Below are 16325 nucleotides of genomic sequence, written 5' to 3' on the forward strand. Positions count from 1 at the left end.
ATTCTGTCTTGTCCTCCTGGCCCGTCCATCACACCTCAAAGGCCACGTCGTGATGCTCAACGAGGTCCTGTCCTATCTTCCTCGGCCCTTGAACCATTACCGAGGCTCTCCTCGATAATGATACTCCCAATATCTTTGAAGGGCTGAATCTCATAATACTCTGGACCGAAAGAAACATGTCGGCCGATTTCTGGGCCGGATACATCTCCGGCGCCGTGGGCATCATCATCGGCAATCCTCTCGACATACTCAAGGTCCGCCTCCAAGCAAAAAGCACATCCGCCACCGGCTCACCACCACCTGCACCTCCCTCCTCCTCCTCTGCCAACCCTACAGCCCCACGAACAGCCTCAACCACCACCACCACTCCCGTCTCCCTGCTGAGGAAATTCTCCACCGGCACCGCCGCCCCAATCCTCGGCTACGGAGCCCTCAACGCCCTCCTCTTCGTCTCCTACAACCGCTCCGAGGCTCTCATCAACCAGCTCTTTTCCTCGCCCTCAACCTCTGCTCCCGCAAGCGCAACCATCACCACCACCGTCCCCTCACTCTGGACAACCTTCACAGCAGGCGCCATAGGCGGCCTAGCCACATGGGTCGTCTCCACGCCCACCGAGCTCATCAAATGCCGCGCCCAGCTGGCGGCCAGCCCGGTCTCTGCCTCGAGCTGGGCCATAGCAAAAAAGATCTGGGCCACCGAAGGCGGCCTCCGCGGTCTCTATTTCGGGGGCGCCGTCACGGCCCTGCGGGATAGCATCGGGTACGGCTTCTACTTCTGGAGCTACGAGCTGAGCACGCGGTGGGCGGAGCAGTGGCTGCGCCAGGGCGACCATCCTCCGTCGGCAGGGGCTGGCGCTGGTGGTGCTGGTGCTGGTGCTGTGGTGGACGGTGTGGAGGCCGTCAAGGTTCTGCTGTGCGGCGGCATCGCGGGTATTGTGACCTGGGCTAGTATTTTCCCGCTGGACGTCATCAAGACGCGGCTGCAGGCGCAGCAGGTGGTGGGGGGGTTAGATGACCGTGACCGCTCTGCCCCTACATCACCACGCCGCCACCAGGACCGGACACCTCTTCTCGCCGAGCCGAGGAATCAGACACTGATGACGGCAACAAACACAAAGAGATTAGGGGCGGTGGAGGTGGCGCGTGAGGCGTACAGGGAGGCGGGCCTGCGGGTCTTCTTTCGCGGGCTGATGGTGTGTAGTGTTCGGGCTTTCATCGTGAATGCGGTGCAATGGGCTGTATATGAGTGGATTATGCTAGAGTTTGGTCAGGGACGGAGACATCGTGAGGCGGTGGCGGCATAGCTTGAGATCAGATGACGGCGGGTTGCTTATTATATTCGCGGTGCATTTTGGCTTGGGTGTTTTATCATGAAAGATCCAGGCCAGACTCATGATGCCCATAACGAGTGATGGCTGCATTGCAGGGGCGATGCTTTTGGTTGGAAAATATCATAAAATTCTGGCTACCAAAGAAGAAAAAAGACCTCAAGGCCTACAAAAAGGAATAAATAAAAAGTAAAGCTTCCCAAAGAGACAACACCCAAAGTGTATGCCCAAGCAAGACCCTCCAGTATATGCGCCGGAATCCAACCATAACGTTTCAAACTCCAGATCAATAGGTCTCAGCCAGGTATCAAAACTGGCTCTCCATCTCCCTGCCGGCAATCATGTTAGCAATATTCATCCTCGCACTCCACATGATATTCTCCGTCTTCCCCTTGTCCCTAATTTCAGGCGGCTTCTCATTGTCTCCGCCACCACCCCCACCATAGTTTTGAATATCGCTATCAGCATTCACGAGTCCCTTCGCCTTATGATGAAAGAACAGCGGCGGTGTAATGCTCAAACACTTGGCATCGAACCCTCGATCCCCCAGGGTGTTCGGGTCCTCCCCCCGCCCAAGCCCGGCCCAGCTCCCCACAGCCCGCCGGCACAACCAAGCCAGCGCATTGTCAAACGGCCCAGACAGCCTGTCGACGCTCAGGTCGTAGAGGATCTTACGGGCCCCGTGTAGGCTGACGGCATAGGCAAACGTGCAGATGGGCGCGGCGGTGACGTGTACCCAGCGCGTGTGCTCCGGGTGGGCGGCGAAGTCGACGATGCCGGTAAGATGATCGTAGGGCGGGACGGTGGCGTCGTTGAGGATGGTCCATTTGCGGGCCATGGCCTTGCGGCCTCGGTCTTCGGGAGGGAGGTCCTTGTTCTCGACCAGGTCCTCAGGGAAGGGCTCGCCGCAGTGACCGAGCCAGAGGATGTCCCAGTCGTCGCCGTAAGGACTGTTTGGAGCTGAGTCGGGAGAGGAGGAGGAGGAGGATGCGGCAGTAGATGGGCGGCCGGTCGGGAAGAAGGCATCGGGGAGGGAGGACATGACGGCGCGGGCACCGGAGGCGAGGAGCTCGAGCTGGGGTTTGAGGCGGACGTCCCAGTCCATGTCGTCCTCCATAATCAGAGCAGAGTCGAGATTCTGTTCAACGATCCTGGAAGGAAAAGAAAGAGCAACACAGATGTCAGCATGATCTCCAACCGTCCTCAGGGTCATTATGATTCGAGGCCCCGCACTCTCGTCAGCGCACGTACCTCCTGATCGCGTTCATGTGTCCCCTCCAGCTGCCCAGGTTTGTCTCCATCAGCTTCTTGCGATTCACGCCAAAGGGCACAGCCTTGTCCGGGATGCTATCTCCGCGCACGCCGTCCACCCACTCGACGTCGAAGCCAGTCAGCGACGACGACAGGGTCATGGCGTCCCTCTTGTCGGTGCGCTCGGGCAGCCCGACGACAAACACCTTTCCGAAGCCAAGGGTGCCATTGGCCACGCGGTTGATATCTGCCGGCTCTGCGTGGCCTCTGTAGTCCCGGCCGTAGGGTTTCTCGTTCGGAGACGAAGTAGTGGTGGAGGACTTGGTCTGGATGGACGATGTGAAGTAAAGCGGGAGAGGCCGGTTTGGGCGGAGCAGGTAGAAGGCGCTAATGACAGCTATGGAGACGGCGACGGTGGCGATCAGCCGTGTGCGCACGAGGATCATTGTGGGCCAGAGGCAGATCTCGTTAAGAGATAAAAAGATAGATTAAGTCGGGCCTGAAGGTGGAGCAGAGCGAACCCTCAGATCGTGAATACTTTGCTTATCAGAAAGGAAGTCAACGACGGCAGAACGAGCGAATAGCAGCCATGAAGGGCACAGCGGGAGCCATCTGTGATGCGTGATGGTTTGACAAGACCAAAAGATTATTCTATGTGAGTACGGGCGGGGAGGAAATGAAAGAGAGAGCGAGAAAGAAGGAAAAGCATCACGTCAGCCCCGGTCGTCCAGAGCATTGGTTCAAAACTGTTGTTGGGCTGACGGCAAGACAAGCACGTCGCCTCTTTAGCTCGTAAGCAGATCGTCCCCCCAAAAGAAATAATCTCAGATAGTACTGTGTAGAAGGACCCTTGGGAGGGTGCATTCACTGTTGGTGGTGAAGCAGTAAGGTTGCATGCATGTTTGCTTGGTTCAGCTCCCACTGTAGGCTCGTTGGTTGTATAAGTAGTTTGGGGGGCCAAAGAATAGCCATGTTGCCTAAGAGAGAAAAGAAAAGGGTTGGGTAAATGAGGTGTCACCCGTCTGAGGGCTTATGCTGCATAGAATGAGAAAAGACAAGAAACCCTACGTTGATTGCTTTGTAAAGTACTTAAAGTACTTGAGTACTTGACTTATGTAAGGTGATCGAACCCCTGGAAGAAGCCGTTGAGTCTAGTGGAGGAAGGAAGCACTATGATACTTGCTACTTGAACAATTATATGCTTGCTTGGGCAAGTACTTACTTACTGGTACATCTAGGTACTTGTCTCTCTTGCCTCTTTCTTCTTTTCTTTTTCTTTTTCTTTTCCCTTTCCTCTGTTAATACGCAATCTCCTGCTACACCTCTGTTTTCCTCGTCATCCACGAAATTACCCCTGCCACTGGGGATCTCGTACCACGTTAATCACACTGTAAAGTTCAAGTACCGCCATCGCCATGAAATTTTTATTTTTATGCTTTTGATTAAAGGGAGTTTCTTCGCTTTCTGAAACTAAAGTACTTAGATCAATGGTTTGTCATTTTCCTTGAGAACGACTGAGCATATAATGATGGTGCTGGTCATGATGCTGCGAGATACTGCAGCGGTACCTTGAACGGAATGTGCAGTAGGAGGACAGGACATTGGCAGGGAAGTTCGAAGACCGTGAGCCGTCTCATCTCGATCCTTCACATTGTCAAATGGGCAAGCCACCCTCAAACCACCAAGGGACAGAGATAAGTGCATTCGGCTCGACCAACCCTTGCAAACCAATCATGTCCACAGCGACCACCAAAAACGTGGGCGACTTCCCCATCGCCAACAAGATCCTCCTCATCACAGGCGGCGGCTCAGGCATCGGCCTCGCCCTCGCCCGCCAGTTCCATGCCCGCGGTGGCCGCGTCCTCCTCGGCGACCTGAAACTCACCCCCGCCGCCGAGCAGTTCCTGCACACTACCGAGGTCGACCGCCCCGGTTCCGCCGTCTTCCGCCGCTGCGACGTGACGCGCTGGCAGGGAGAATCATCTCTGCACGCCCTCATCTCGGCGTCCGTCTTGGAATTCGGTGATGTGCCGGATGTGTACTGCCCTTGTGCAGGCATCTTTGAGCCGCCCTGGAGTAACTTCTGGGATGACGAGGAGGGACAGGACGATGATGGGGGAAGGGTTGGTGGTTACGCTGCTGTCCGCATCAACACGGAGCACCCCATCAAGCTCACCCGCCTCGCCTTCCGCGCCCTTGTCGGCGCCGAGAAAAAGGGCGTCGTGCTCCTCGTGGCTTCCGGCGCCGGCCTGGCGGGGGCCTACGACTGCGCCTTGTACTGCGCGACTAAACATGCCGTCGTGGGCCTGTGCAAGAGCCTAGCCCAGGCGGACCCGGACGAGGGCATCAAGGTCGTGTGTATCTGCCCCAATCTGGTGAAGACACCCTTGTGGGAGGAGAGGGAGGACGACAGGGCCAAGTACTACCACTACGACGAGGAGAGCACGCGCAAGAACACACCTGACGAGGTTGCTGAGGCCATGATGAGGTTAGTGGAGGAGGGACGGTTTAGCGGCGGTACGGTGTATGTCAAGTCGCCGCAGAGGGAGGAGGTGGTGTTTGAGGGCGGGCAGGCGTCGAGGTTTGAAACTAGCTATCCGAGGGCTGTTCTGGATAAGGAGAGAGGCAAGCCTTGGAATGTGGATCTGTGAGATTCTTTTTTTACATGTTCCTTTCAAGCCCTTCTCTTAGGCTAGAATGTCCATTCAACGATCTCAGTGCTCGTCGTCATCGTCGTCGTCGTCGTCATCATCATCATCATCATCATCATCATCATCATCATCATCATCATCATCATCATCATCATCATCATCATCATCATCATCATCATCATCATCATCATCGCTATCATATGCCGTCCCGGCTCGAAAAGAACTGTGCGAGCTTTTGAGCGCCCCAAGATACAGACTAGACTCCTTCACCTTTCAGACAGACAGCAGCACTTATCTGCCGGTGAACGCGGAGGGGGGTAAGGGCAGTGCACATAAAGGGTATCGTACAAAAGCAAAAGGGGAAGAAAGAAAATCCTCCAAAACGCAGATCGAACAGGAAAGAAGAAAAGATGTAATCCCCATGAACACCTGAGCACCTCGTGGCTGCTGACGCCCTAGAATGTCCACCCTCCGCCGTCAAATTCCTCCTCCTCCTTGATCACTTTCTCCAGGGCGGCGGGGCCCTTCTCCCTCTTGACCATCCTATCCAGGACTGTGCCGTCTTTCTCCTTAATGTACGTGAAGATGTCGTTGGAGCTGTAGAGTGAGGCCCTCAGGCCCCAGGGATTGTCGGCGCCGATTCCCAGATAAGTCCACGCATCTATTCGGATCAAGACAAGAATAAATCGCGAGTCAGTCACGGGGAGAGCTGGTGATGGTAGTAGACAGAGCAGGCCTGACTGCTGGATAAGGGGTCTGGGACATTTAAGAAGACTTACCTGTCTTATAGTAGACCTGCTGGCGCCTGGGGCCGGTACGCACGAGCTCTAGCTGCCTCATGCGGTTCAGCACGCGGGCGACGTCGTCCCGGTCGCCAAAGTCGTACGTGTAGATGCAGATGAGCCGGGACCTGGTCGAGCCCCTGTGCTCGCGGGGTGCGACCTTGGCCGCGATGCCGAGCTCGTTTCTAACGGTTGCCTGCACCACCGTGGCCCAGACACTGTCGACGTAGGCGGGATCGATGAAGAGCATCCACTAGACGGATGGCCCTCTGCTGTCAGCGAGGCCAAGAGAGGAAGAGGAATAATAAGAATAAATAAGAAACCAAAGGAAAAAGAAGGGGAAGAGAAGAGGAAGGGAGAAAAAAAAAAGCAAAGCGAGAAAAAAAAGAGAGAGAGAACTGCTCGCTCACCTTTCCCGTCCGCACCCTCAACACATTGGCCAGCATCAACAGATCATTCACACACGCCTCCCTCTGCTTCGCAACCTCCCTATTCACCACCGCCCTCGACGGGCCCCCAAAGAACCCCCCGCCGCCGCCGCCGCCGCCGCTCAGGCCCTGGCCCTGGCCGCCACCGCCCGCCTTCTCCTCCACCTCCCGCAGCAGATCCCCAAACATCTCCAGCCTCGCCCCGCCGCCCTCGACAAACCTGCCGACCTCGGCCCCGAACTCCTCGGGCGCCTCCTCGCCGCCACGATCCGCGCGCGGGATGTACGGGTTGGCGACGTAGATCCAGGGGAGGATGCCCGGGACGGCGTCTGTCGTGGAGGGTGGGAGACGGTCTAGGAAGGACTGGGTGGTCTCGCTCAGCTGCTTGGCGCAAGCCGTGCGGCCCTCGTAAGGGTTGTGCAGGCTGCTGGAGGTGGTGGCGGGGGCGAGGGGAGGTGGAGAGCTGGGTTCTTGTTTCATTTTTGTTGTTTTTGTTGTTGTTGTTGTTGTAGTAGTAGTAATAGTAGCTGCTGGTGAAGCCGTTTTGGTGATAGAGCGGCTCTGCCAGTAGTTGGCTGGGCTAAAGGATGACAGGCGTGCTTCGAGGTCCTGCACCTCGTCTTTGTCACCTGTGTGGCGTGTTGTCTTAAGTGAGCCGCTGGTACCCCAAAGTGGGAAGGTGAGGAGGCGGATCAATCGGTTTTATGAGCACCCACCGTAGAAGTCCGAGTCTGAGTCCATCGCATGTACAGTATGAGATCCCGTGTGCTAAGTACTTTATGTAATAGGGGTTTTTCCCGCGACGGGTCTAGAAACCACAGAGGCATGGAGAAAGTGCAGAGAAGCAGACTCTTATTTCTGCACATGTTCTTCTTCCCCGCAAGGTTGCAGCTTTGCCAACTTTACTTTTTCTCTGCAACATGAGGTCAAAGGCACCCTGATCCAGCAGGGGGTTTGACTGGGTGTTGAGTTGTCCCGGGATGCATTTAAGCGGAGCTCCTGGAACCTTAACTGGACCTTGACGATATGGCCCTACAACCCTGGAGCCTTGACTCTAAAACCCTAGAAGTTCTTCACTATAACCCTATAGCTCTAGAGGCTGGCTGGCTGTTGTAGGTGAAATCTCTCACTTTTCACCTCAGCCTTGCCATATCGTGTGAGTGGCATGTAAGCCTCCCCATGATTTATACCCTCAATCCAATTTATTTGATATTTATTTATTTTTCCCTCTTCCAAGAAGTGATAATTACTAAGATCATAAAAGGGCACTTCAATTAGATATGGCAAGTCTACAGGGCGAGAGTATCTCGTCCATGCAGTCGATGGTCCTCGATCTTCCCCCAAGCTGCATCGAGTTTTGCCCTGCACACCCATCATATTTCGTGGTTGGAACATATCATCTCGAAAAGGAAGCCGACGAACCACCAAGTAGCACAGAAACACCAGGAGATAACGATGAGGACCCATCTGAGACCAAGGCCGGCAGCCAATCTCAGAGTAGAAACGGCAGCCTGATTGTCTTTGAGCTTCAAGACGGACAAGTGTAGGAAACATGAACCCTGCTCACATGGAATGCCATGCTCATACTCTCTAGACATGCCGTCCAAACCATCCCTCAGCCTTCCGCCGTTTTCGATCTACACTTCCAGCCACAAGGTGACAAAGGCGACATCTGCGCCGCAGTATCGAGCACAGGAACAATTTCCTTCTTCAAACTCTTGCCTCCTTCTCCTCCTGCAGGGACAGGACCTCGAGGCCAGGACGATGAGACATCAGAACCGAGAGGAGAGATCCTCAGGCCCCTGAGCGTCCTGCGGATACCAGATCTGGGCGAGGACATCCTCTTCACGTATTTTGCCTGGCACCCCACCGACGCCGGCCTCATGGCCATCACCACAGCCGGCGGGCAGGTCATCCTCGTCCAGATCCACGATGACTACCAGGGCCTCGACGTATCGCACGAGTCTCTCCTCGAGCACAGTATGGAGGCCTGGGTCGCTGCCTTCTCCTCGCCACCACCACCGCCACCATCACCACCCGCCGAGTCCACCCCACCCCCCTACACAGTCTTCTCCGGTGGCGACGACTCGGCACTAAAGTACACCACCCTCAACTCCTCATTTAATCCATACACCCCAGTTACAGACGACAACGACAACGACGACGACGACGACGACAACAACAACAACTTCACCAAGACCCTCACACCCTACCCCGCCATCACACTGACCAACCACACCGCAGGCGTGACCGCCCTCCTCCCGCTCTACCTGCCAGCCTCCCCTCACCACCACCACCAACACCTGATCCTTCTCCTCACAGGCAGCTACGACGACACCCTCCGCGTCTTCACCATCGAGCCCCTACACACCACCTACGGCGCGCGCAAGGCGACCCTCCTCGCAGAGATCAACCTCGGCGGCGGCGTCTGGCGGCTGAACGCCATCGGCAATCCTGTAGCTGTCGCCGGGAGAGGTGGAGCGTGGGAGGTCATTGTGCTCGCCTCGTGTATGCACGCCGGCCCGCGGGTGCTGAGGATCCGGGGGGTCGGCGGACAGGAGGAGGAGGAGGAGGAGGGGGGGGGGAGAGGTGCGGCTGTGAATGTGAACGTGGAAGTGGATGTGTTGGGGCGGTTTGAGGAGCACAAGAGTATGAACTACGGGAGCGACTGGTCTAGGATCGAGAGCAGGCTGGTCCCTTCGGCGGGCGAGAAGAGGGGTGAGGTCTTGTGTGTTTCGACGAGTTTTTATGACAGGCTGCTTTGTGTTTGGAAGTGCAAGTTGCCTGCTCGAGAGGGCGACATAAATTGACCATACAGTTCGAGAGCAGATGAGATGTAAGCAGGCGAGTTGAGGAAGAAGGCAGTTTGTTGGGACCACGACATGCAGCAAAGAGGAATGCTCTGCGCCCGTTTGTAGAATATTCTTGTTGAGAAATTGTATTCGAAATTGGGGCCCCCAAAACTAAAAAAGGCACCTTGTTGTAGTCAAATGCTACTTCACCGAGATCCAGTCATACTATCTATCGCGTTCCCACGCCTTTGGCTCCCGGTCTCCCCAGCACAACAACTGCACCGACCAACCAGGCTGGCCACCACACGCCCCAGACAACCACGCTGGTATACATGCCCCAGACCCTCCACCCGAACGCCGCCTCCTGAAGCAGCTCGCCGACGCTACTACTCGCCAGCCCGCCGTGCCAGTATATCGACCAACCCGCAAAGACGGCCGTCGGCGCGACGAGATTCAGCAGCACGGTGCATAGCCAGCGTAGGGCCGGCAGCTTGGGCCACGGCCGCATGAAGGACAGTGGGGAGGACAGCAGTCCGACCATGAGGGAGAGGGAGAAGTTGAGGGTGGCCAGGGAGGAGAGGAACATGCCGAGGAGGAGGAGGGAGAAGCACTGCATGAGCGAGTATTGCTGAAGCGTAGGGTGGAAGTTGGTGGTGAGGAGATGGCTGATGATGTGTGGGAGGAAGACGTTCAACACGGTGAAAACTGCGAAGAGCGGGGTGTGCATCTGAATACAGGTTTTTGTCAGGTTTTCTTGTTTTCATCTCGGGTTGCACGGTGGAGGTGATCAGAACTTACCCCTGCAGGCACATGGTTGAAAACATAGAATGGCACCACGCCGAGGAACTGACATCCTGCCACCAGGGCCAGCGGCAAGGACACGTTCCTCTCCGTAGCGGGCGTCATGCGCGCGTCGGCAGGGCCCTTCTCCACTGCTGCCTTGACCTCGCTCTTGCTCTCCTGCTTCTCACCCTTCTTCCCGACAGCCTGGTCGTCCTGCTGTCCGCTCTTTACCCAGAGCGAGATGGAGATAATCGTGAAATTGGCCGCAATCAGCATCGCGCTCGGCAGGTATGTGCCAATGCTGACGAACCGGTCCCGGTGCATCAACAGGTAGAAGAAGAAGCTCTGGTGCAGGTGCTCCAGCAGGTTGTTCAGGCTGCGGAACGTCCCCTCGACCACCCTGCCCATGGCCATCTCGTCCTGCCACCCGTCGCCATAAGGCCGAAGGGTGACGGCATCGACGTGGTAAGGAATAAAGCAGCTGTGTGGGCCGCTGGCCACGCCCAGCCCCTGCTTCATCATCCCGCGCAGCATGGTGCGGAGCCTGTCCTCGTAGCTGTCGCTGTGGCCCCACATCTCCTGGATGCTGACGCCGATGCCCATCTGACCGGCGGCGATGGAGACGACGCTGTTGATGAGGTCGAGGTTGGGCAGCTGGCCGTTGATGCCGTCGTAGACAATGTGCACGGACGAGAAGCGAGTCTCCTGCGCGTAATCCAGCGCAATGGCCCCCTGCAGCGCGCCGGACTTGACGGGCAGCGAGTCGATGTGGCGCGTGTCGTGTGCGTCGTGGTACGCATCCACCCACGCCTGCGGGCCCGCGAGGCTGTCGGGCGTGACCAGCAGTATGATGTCCTTGGACCAGAGCGACCACCTCCGAAAGTACCGCGCCAGCGTCAGCAGCAGCGCCACGCCGTGCTTGTTGAGCTCGCCCCTGACGTTCTGCCACGCTGCGACGAGAACGATGGCCTCGGTCGCATCTCCCCTAGGGGCATGCAGGATGGCATAGACATTCTCGCCCGCGTACTTTTCTCCGGACACCGAGTACGTGAAATTCTGTCGCCCGACCTTCAAGCCATTGCCCTTGAACATCTCTTCCAGGCCGTCGTTTATCTCATAATTATTCTTCTTCCCTGGCACGCCCTCCTCCTGACCGTCTGGCCCATCGTGTATTGGTGAGGCGAGGGCGTCTACCTCGTGTTTGTAGGCCCGGAATACGTTCTGGTCGCTTCCCCCAAAGTATGTATGTACCTGGCCCGGCAGTAGAGCGTTTTCCGAGATATATGTCCTTCGACTGTAGTCATTCTGTGGCAGCATAAGGAGCCAGGCGACACCGACGACGATGCAGAGCAGGGAGACGTAAGGGGGGAGTTTGAGGAGGCGTGGATCGCCGCGGAGGCGCAGGGCCCCGGCTGAAGAGGAGGTTTTAGTCGTCCGTTGGGACCTGAAATCGCAGGGTTAGAGAAGGGGTGTTCTGTGGGACTCACATATGAGGCGTGGCATCCTGAGTCAAGGAGGTGTGCGAGCAAAAGCGATGCGATGCGATGCGCCGCGCTGCGTGGCCTGTGAAGGGGCTCAGGGGGGTTGTTGTCGAGGTTCAAGAAGGAGCGGAATGGGCTGTGCGGGAGCCCGCCAACTCTCAATGCGTGAGAGTGTCTTCAGCAAATGTTATGATGCCACGAGATCCATAGGTACGTTGTACAAGATGGCGGCAGGAAGTGTCACATGGCTACTGTACAGAGCTCCAGCGAGCTCGGAATGAAATTCAAGACACAGCGCGCGCACGCAAGGTGTAAGCGCACAGGGTCCAGCTTATTTACATGGGCCTGGAGCTTGTGATTGCATATCTCAGCCCCGTTACATGCAAGTCATCAGCAGCCCGCGAAACTCCCCTCGCAACAAAGGTCAAATGGAGTTAATATTATCTTACAGAGCAAGCAAGCGAACTTGATAGCCCGTGACTTTGAATTTGAACCCTTTTTTTGAAATGTGAGCATTGAAAGACCATCAAGGTCGTTCATCCGCTATGCAAATATTTTTTTGGCCGTCCCTATTTCACCAATCAAGAATGCTTTGCTGATATGTTTCAAGTGACAATCGTCCCAGTCGGAAGACTCTGCCACGAGAATATACATCATGAGGAAGAAAAACCCCGAATCACCTCTTGTTCCTATGGCCCCAGCCTCTGCGTAGATCCTACAACCCCCAAAGCCACACCTGGTACCCCAGGAGAATTCGTGCTGGGCAGAACCCCAAACCGGCCGTACGTCTTTTGATCCACACTCACGTACCGCGGCAGCCTCTGCAGCAGTTTCAACTTGGCTTCGATGAAGCGAAGGGCCTTCTCCGGCGGAGCGAGGAACTTCATGTAGCCGAGGCCACCTACATGGTCATGTCAGCCAACGTTCCCGCCGTGGTAATCATCCAGTAGCCCGAAACCATACGATGTAGGCGAAACGAGGGGTTGCCGTCAAGATAATACTCACATATATATCCAATACACAGCCCGCATATATGGCCCAACAGACTCGTACTCGGCACCAGGGCCGATAATACCACAGCCAACAAAAGGGGAGTGGTCCACGTCGGAATATGATATGTCGCGATCACAAAATGTGGGTTCGTCTTATATGTGCGGATCGCCTCCATGCCGATCAGCAGAAAGAACCAGACGCTGGCGCCCATAACGGCGGTGTTGGAATGGAGAATATAGTTTTCAACGAGTATGTACAGTGCGGCCGGGAAGGTCGAGAAAGCTGAAGCGGTCGCACAAGTCAGTCAGATTGTCCGAGAAGGTAAAGAATAGAAGGAATGATAGTGCTCACGGCCTAAGAACAACGCAAGCGCCGTAAGCGTCCCATATTCGCTCTCAAAGCGTTCCAGAAGTGGTGTCAGGGCCAGGACGTTCGTGGCCATGTGTATAAAGCCCAGGTGTATGAATGGGTAGGTGTTCGTTCGATATACTGCGCACGGCAAAAGCTGTCAGGCCATAGTCCCATCTCCCACAGCCCCTCAAATCGTCACGCAACCGTCTCCGTCGCAAGGTCCTCCACCAAGGTCTCAAAAGAGGAGGTAGACCATCAGTATTTGGGTTTCGCGACTCACAGCTGGTGATTCCGACCTCCTCCGGCACAAGCGCACCCCAGGCCTTCACGTCCCACCTGGCACCCGCCACGAACCCCACGAACCATGTGGCGATTATCGCCAAGATGAACAGCCTTGTCAGCAGCGGGAGCCTGTATACATAAGACCGTGCGCGCACGGCGCTGAACTGCGAGGGAATTGAGATGGTCGGCATGGTTTGTGATGGCTTGGAGTCTCCTGCCCCTCTCTTCCGATCCTCCTTTCCACCTCCAAGAGTGGTATTTCCAAGGGCCCGAGGCGAACTGTTGCGGTCGGAATTTCAGGTTCCGAAGATCGTCCAAGGAGGCTGATGCGCGGGCACGTGTCCTCTCGGGGAATGGATTCCGTTATAACGGTATTGCTTGTCGTTTCAGAGTCTCGACGGATTTGTCTGGCCAGCTCGCGACCATCTTCAAAGGGAATGTCCACCTGCGAAATCACTTATGCTCTGCTGGTCTGGATGATGCAGGAGAGCAAGGTGGGAGACGGCAGCATGGAAATCGCTTGAACAAGCTAGTACCTTGGGGTCCCGGATTGCGGCGGTTCACTAGCTATCTGGCAACTCCGCTAACTGCTTATCGATAATCTCTTCACTTAGCGGGGACATGCTTGTACCATGCGTTCAACCCCCAATTCGTCGTCTAGGCGCAAACTCGACTTTATTAATGGACAGAGACGAGTGGCGTTCATGGTTGGAGGGTTTGGGAAAATGAATGGAAAACAGCATTTTGTTTAGTGGTGTCTCGTATTGCTCAAATACTCGCGCTTGTTCGAGTCTGGACAACGACTTGTAGGCGTAACGAATCACTTGCTCTGTTGAGTCCGCGAGGTTCTAGGTCTCAGGACGGCCCACGGTGTGCTATTACTTTGATCAGACTACCACCGTTTTATGTACGCCTTTTGGAGTTCAATCTTCAATACTAGAGGTGCACTGAACTGAGAGCTCGTGACTCCGCAGTTCTGTTCACGCCAACGAATTGGAAATGGCCGGGTGAGACTGACATCCCATTGCGAGTTGGCGATGTACATCGTCTCTCGACCTACTGTCATCTTGTCCCCCTGCATCAGCCTCAACGCCATGCCTGACACTCCTTCTCAGGCTGCCTCTGTTGATATTTCGATATATCGACGCCTTGGCATATCCTGGTATATGAGGCAAAGCCACTCGCTACCTCGCGCGCTCGTGATACCTCTTATTAAGTCGCTTCTCGTCGTCTTTGACCATTGCAGACCGACCATGTCGTGGTGATTCGCCAAAATTAACCCTCGTAATGTCCACATGTCCCATGCTGGGAGCCTTGGCCATCCTGGATCCCATTACCGTGGAGCCTTCATCCGCAGAATTGTGAGGCCCACACTGCAAATATTGAAGCTGAGGCTACCGCCCACCGTTCAAGGTTCTGAAGCCGCAAGGATAAGACTGACTTCAGTCACAAGAGTAAACTCGAATGAGTCTGGTTCAATGTGCACTCTTTCTCTCTCTCTCAAGACATGTCGACGTCGCTCGCTTGGACCTTGGATGGGCCCTTGTTGTCAGTCCACAAACCGACTGCAGCCTCGGCATCCTTCTGGGTGTATGGCTCCTCCTTCAACTGCTTGACCCTACACAGAGACCAATTAGGCCTAATAGTCCACTTCATGCACCCTAGGACACGAAAGGTTCAACTCACCTCCGCTTGTGAGGCTTGCCCCGCCTGTGGACAACGAGCGTCGTCTCCGTATCAAACCACTTGGCACATTCGGTACAGTAGTGCCTGCCCAAGCCAGGAAGGTCCTCAGGGGCCTTTGTGTCCTTGTATTGTTTCAGGTGCTTAGGCGACAGGATATCGGCCTTGATCTGGTCAATGTCCCTGCGAGCAGTCAGTTTCATGGCCATCGATCTCGTGAGAAAGGAAGGATCCATCCACAAACGTACCTCTTGTACCGCCTAGTCTTGGTGATAGTCCGTTTGTTCGGAACGCCCATTTTGGTGAATAAGCCTTGATCGGTTTACTGGTTGGGCTGCCTCAGGCGTGAGGTTTGATACGTAAATATCTTGCGTTTGTGGTGGCGTCTGCGTTTTCACATGCAAATTGGTAGTGCACCTTTGTGAGAAATTTTGATGTGAGGTTAAGGCGTACATGATTACCTAAGCTACTGCACCTACAGGGGTCTGTGAGGGGGTGGCAGGGTGGCTACCAGTGAAGTGTCTTACAACCGAGCCGCTGCACAACCTCCAAAGTTCCCCAGACCAACCAGCATTGCGACCCCCTGTCAAGCGTTTTCCTTCCTTCCAGGAGACCAAAACGACCTGAAGCAAAAATTACTCCTTCATTTGATGACCATTCTTATTTCCTGTCACAGTGTCAATCTGATGGGCGTCGCTGTTTCTCGTGATGACCGAGTCGGTGCCGGGCCGAGACGCTTAACGCCTTTCAACGCCGGGCGGAAATCTCGTCAACCGAGGCCGGCTGCCAAAAGTCGAGGTCCGCAGGCCCCACAGACAGCTTCAATTGATCCAAAAACAGCGCGATGCCTGTCTCCACAGCCCGCAGAGTCTGGGTCTGGGGCTGGGTGCCGGGTGCTGGGCAAGCTGGGGCTCGTTGGCCCCTCCACTGAATGGAACGGTCCTGTCGCGAACGGTCTGGTCTGCAGGCCAGCGAAAATTTTCTAGTGATTGTTTTGCCGCGCTGGTTGGTCTCCTCCTCCTTTTCTTCATGAGCTCGGTTGTTGCACTTGTAGCAGTGCTAGCCTCAGATAGCTGCAGAGGCTTTATGAATACGGATTTGTAGCATGTCCTCACCAGTCTTGGTCGTTCCCCCAAAGGCTATCAGCAGAGGGCAATGGTTGGACGAAGCTATGATCAGCCAGCCAGTCACGGGCGTCTGAATCAGCGCCGCAGCAAGTTACTATGTACTTATGGAGCTTGGGCCGCATCCCGGATGAAAGGACATCGGCCCCACGGCTGAAGCCGGTAGCGCAGCAACCGACGTGAGCCGCTGTCTCCGGAACAATCAATCGCTACACGAGTCAATTCAAATGGCTTTATGCTATGCGGAATGCCCTCATGGAAGCCAATGAGCGGTTATTTGAGCTATGTGTCTTATGGCAAACTGTGGATGACCGTTTATAGCTTCTATGAAAGGTATAGAAGACGTTTCCCTCCATCATTCATAACTCCTCCGCAACGACACGCAATGCAGGTCAA

At 55.5% G+C, this 16325-nt stretch overlaps 6 protein-coding genes across 6 annotated transcripts; 2 read left to right on the forward strand and 4 right to left on the reverse strand.

Moving 5' to 3' along the window:
• Window positions 1-1635: 1635 nt before the first annotated feature.
• Window positions 1636-3025, reverse strand: M406DRAFT_108665 (family 25 glycosyltransferase; the record flags this gene model as incomplete). Its single annotated transcript, XM_040915313.1, has 2 exons — window positions 1636-2479; window positions 2580-3025. The coding sequence occupies 2 exons, from the start codon at window positions 3023-3025 to the stop codon at window positions 1636-1638; spliced, it is 1290 nt and encodes a 429-aa protein (XP_040774576.1).
• Window positions 3026-4312: 1287 nt separating this feature from the next.
• Window positions 4313-5230, forward strand: M406DRAFT_332085 (NAD(P)-binding protein; the record flags this gene model as incomplete). The annotated part of the gene is made up of 1 exon (XM_040920714.1): window positions 4313-5230. The coding sequence occupies one exon, from the start codon at window positions 4313-4315 to the stop codon at window positions 5228-5230; it is 918 nt and encodes a 305-aa protein (XP_040774577.1).
• A 455-nt stretch (window positions 5231-5685) lies between these two features.
• M406DRAFT_74202 (uncharacterized protein) lies at window positions 5686-7181 on the reverse strand (the record flags this gene model as incomplete). The annotated part of the gene is made up of 4 exons (XM_040925722.1): window positions 5686-5939; window positions 6010-6265; window positions 6423-7069; window positions 7157-7181. 4 exons carry the CDS (start codon window positions 7179-7181, stop codon window positions 5686-5688), a joined length of 1182 nt encoding a protein of 393 aa, XP_040774578.1.
• A 539-nt stretch (window positions 7182-7720) lies between these two features.
• M406DRAFT_48762 (uncharacterized protein) lies at window positions 7721-9250 on the forward strand (the record flags this gene model as incomplete). The annotated part of the gene is made up of 3 exons (XM_040924374.1): window positions 7721-7983; window positions 8035-8578; window positions 8639-9250. 3 exons carry the CDS (start codon window positions 7721-7723, stop codon window positions 9248-9250), a joined length of 1419 nt encoding a protein of 472 aa, XP_040774579.1.
• A 104-nt stretch (window positions 9251-9354) lies between these two features.
• On the reverse strand, window positions 9355-13591 carry M406DRAFT_347187 (Gaa1-domain-containing protein). The gene is made up of 7 exons (XM_040922263.1): window positions 13121-13591; window positions 12841-12978; window positions 12502-12771; window positions 12216-12397; window positions 11904-11907; window positions 10031-11427; window positions 9355-9959 (listed from the first exon to the last, which is right to left on the reverse strand). The coding sequence occupies exons 1-7, from the start codon at window positions 13311-13313 to the stop codon at window positions 9462-9464; spliced, it is 2682 nt and encodes an 893-aa protein (XP_040774580.1). The 5' UTR covers window positions 13314-13591; the 3' UTR covers window positions 9355-9461.
• A 1031-nt stretch (window positions 13592-14622) lies between these two features.
• Window positions 14623-15103, reverse strand: M406DRAFT_341086 (uncharacterized protein; the record flags this gene model as incomplete). The annotated part of the gene is made up of 3 exons (XM_040921622.1): window positions 14623-14740; window positions 14809-14988; window positions 15054-15103. The coding sequence occupies 3 exons, from the start codon at window positions 15101-15103 to the stop codon at window positions 14623-14625; spliced, it is 348 nt and encodes a 115-aa protein (XP_040774581.1).
• Window positions 15104-16325: the final 1222 nt, after the last annotated feature.

This window comes from Cryphonectria parasitica (assembly GCF_011745365.1).
Source record: "Cryphonectria parasitica EP155 unplaced genomic scaffold M406scaffold_6, whole genome shotgun sequence".
NCBI classification, from domain to species: Eukaryota; Fungi; Ascomycota; class Sordariomycetes; order Diaporthales; family Cryphonectriaceae; genus Cryphonectria; species Cryphonectria parasitica.

Excerpts from the sequence above, each read along its gene's own strand:
- M406DRAFT_347187 (XM_040922263.1), bottom strand. The coding sequence starts at position 13,313 with ATGCCGACCATCTCAATTCCCTCGCAGTTCAGCGCCGTGCGCGCACGG. Across the intron at positions 12,772-12,840 it reads GCTTGCGTTGTTCTTAGGCC|CTTTCTCGACCTTCCCGGCC; the intron begins GTGAGCACTATC and ends CGACCGCTTCAG. Across the intron at positions 12,398-12,501 it reads GCTGTGTATTGGATATATAT|GTGGCCTCGGCTACATGAAG; the intron begins GTGAGTATTATC and ends ATGACCATGTAG.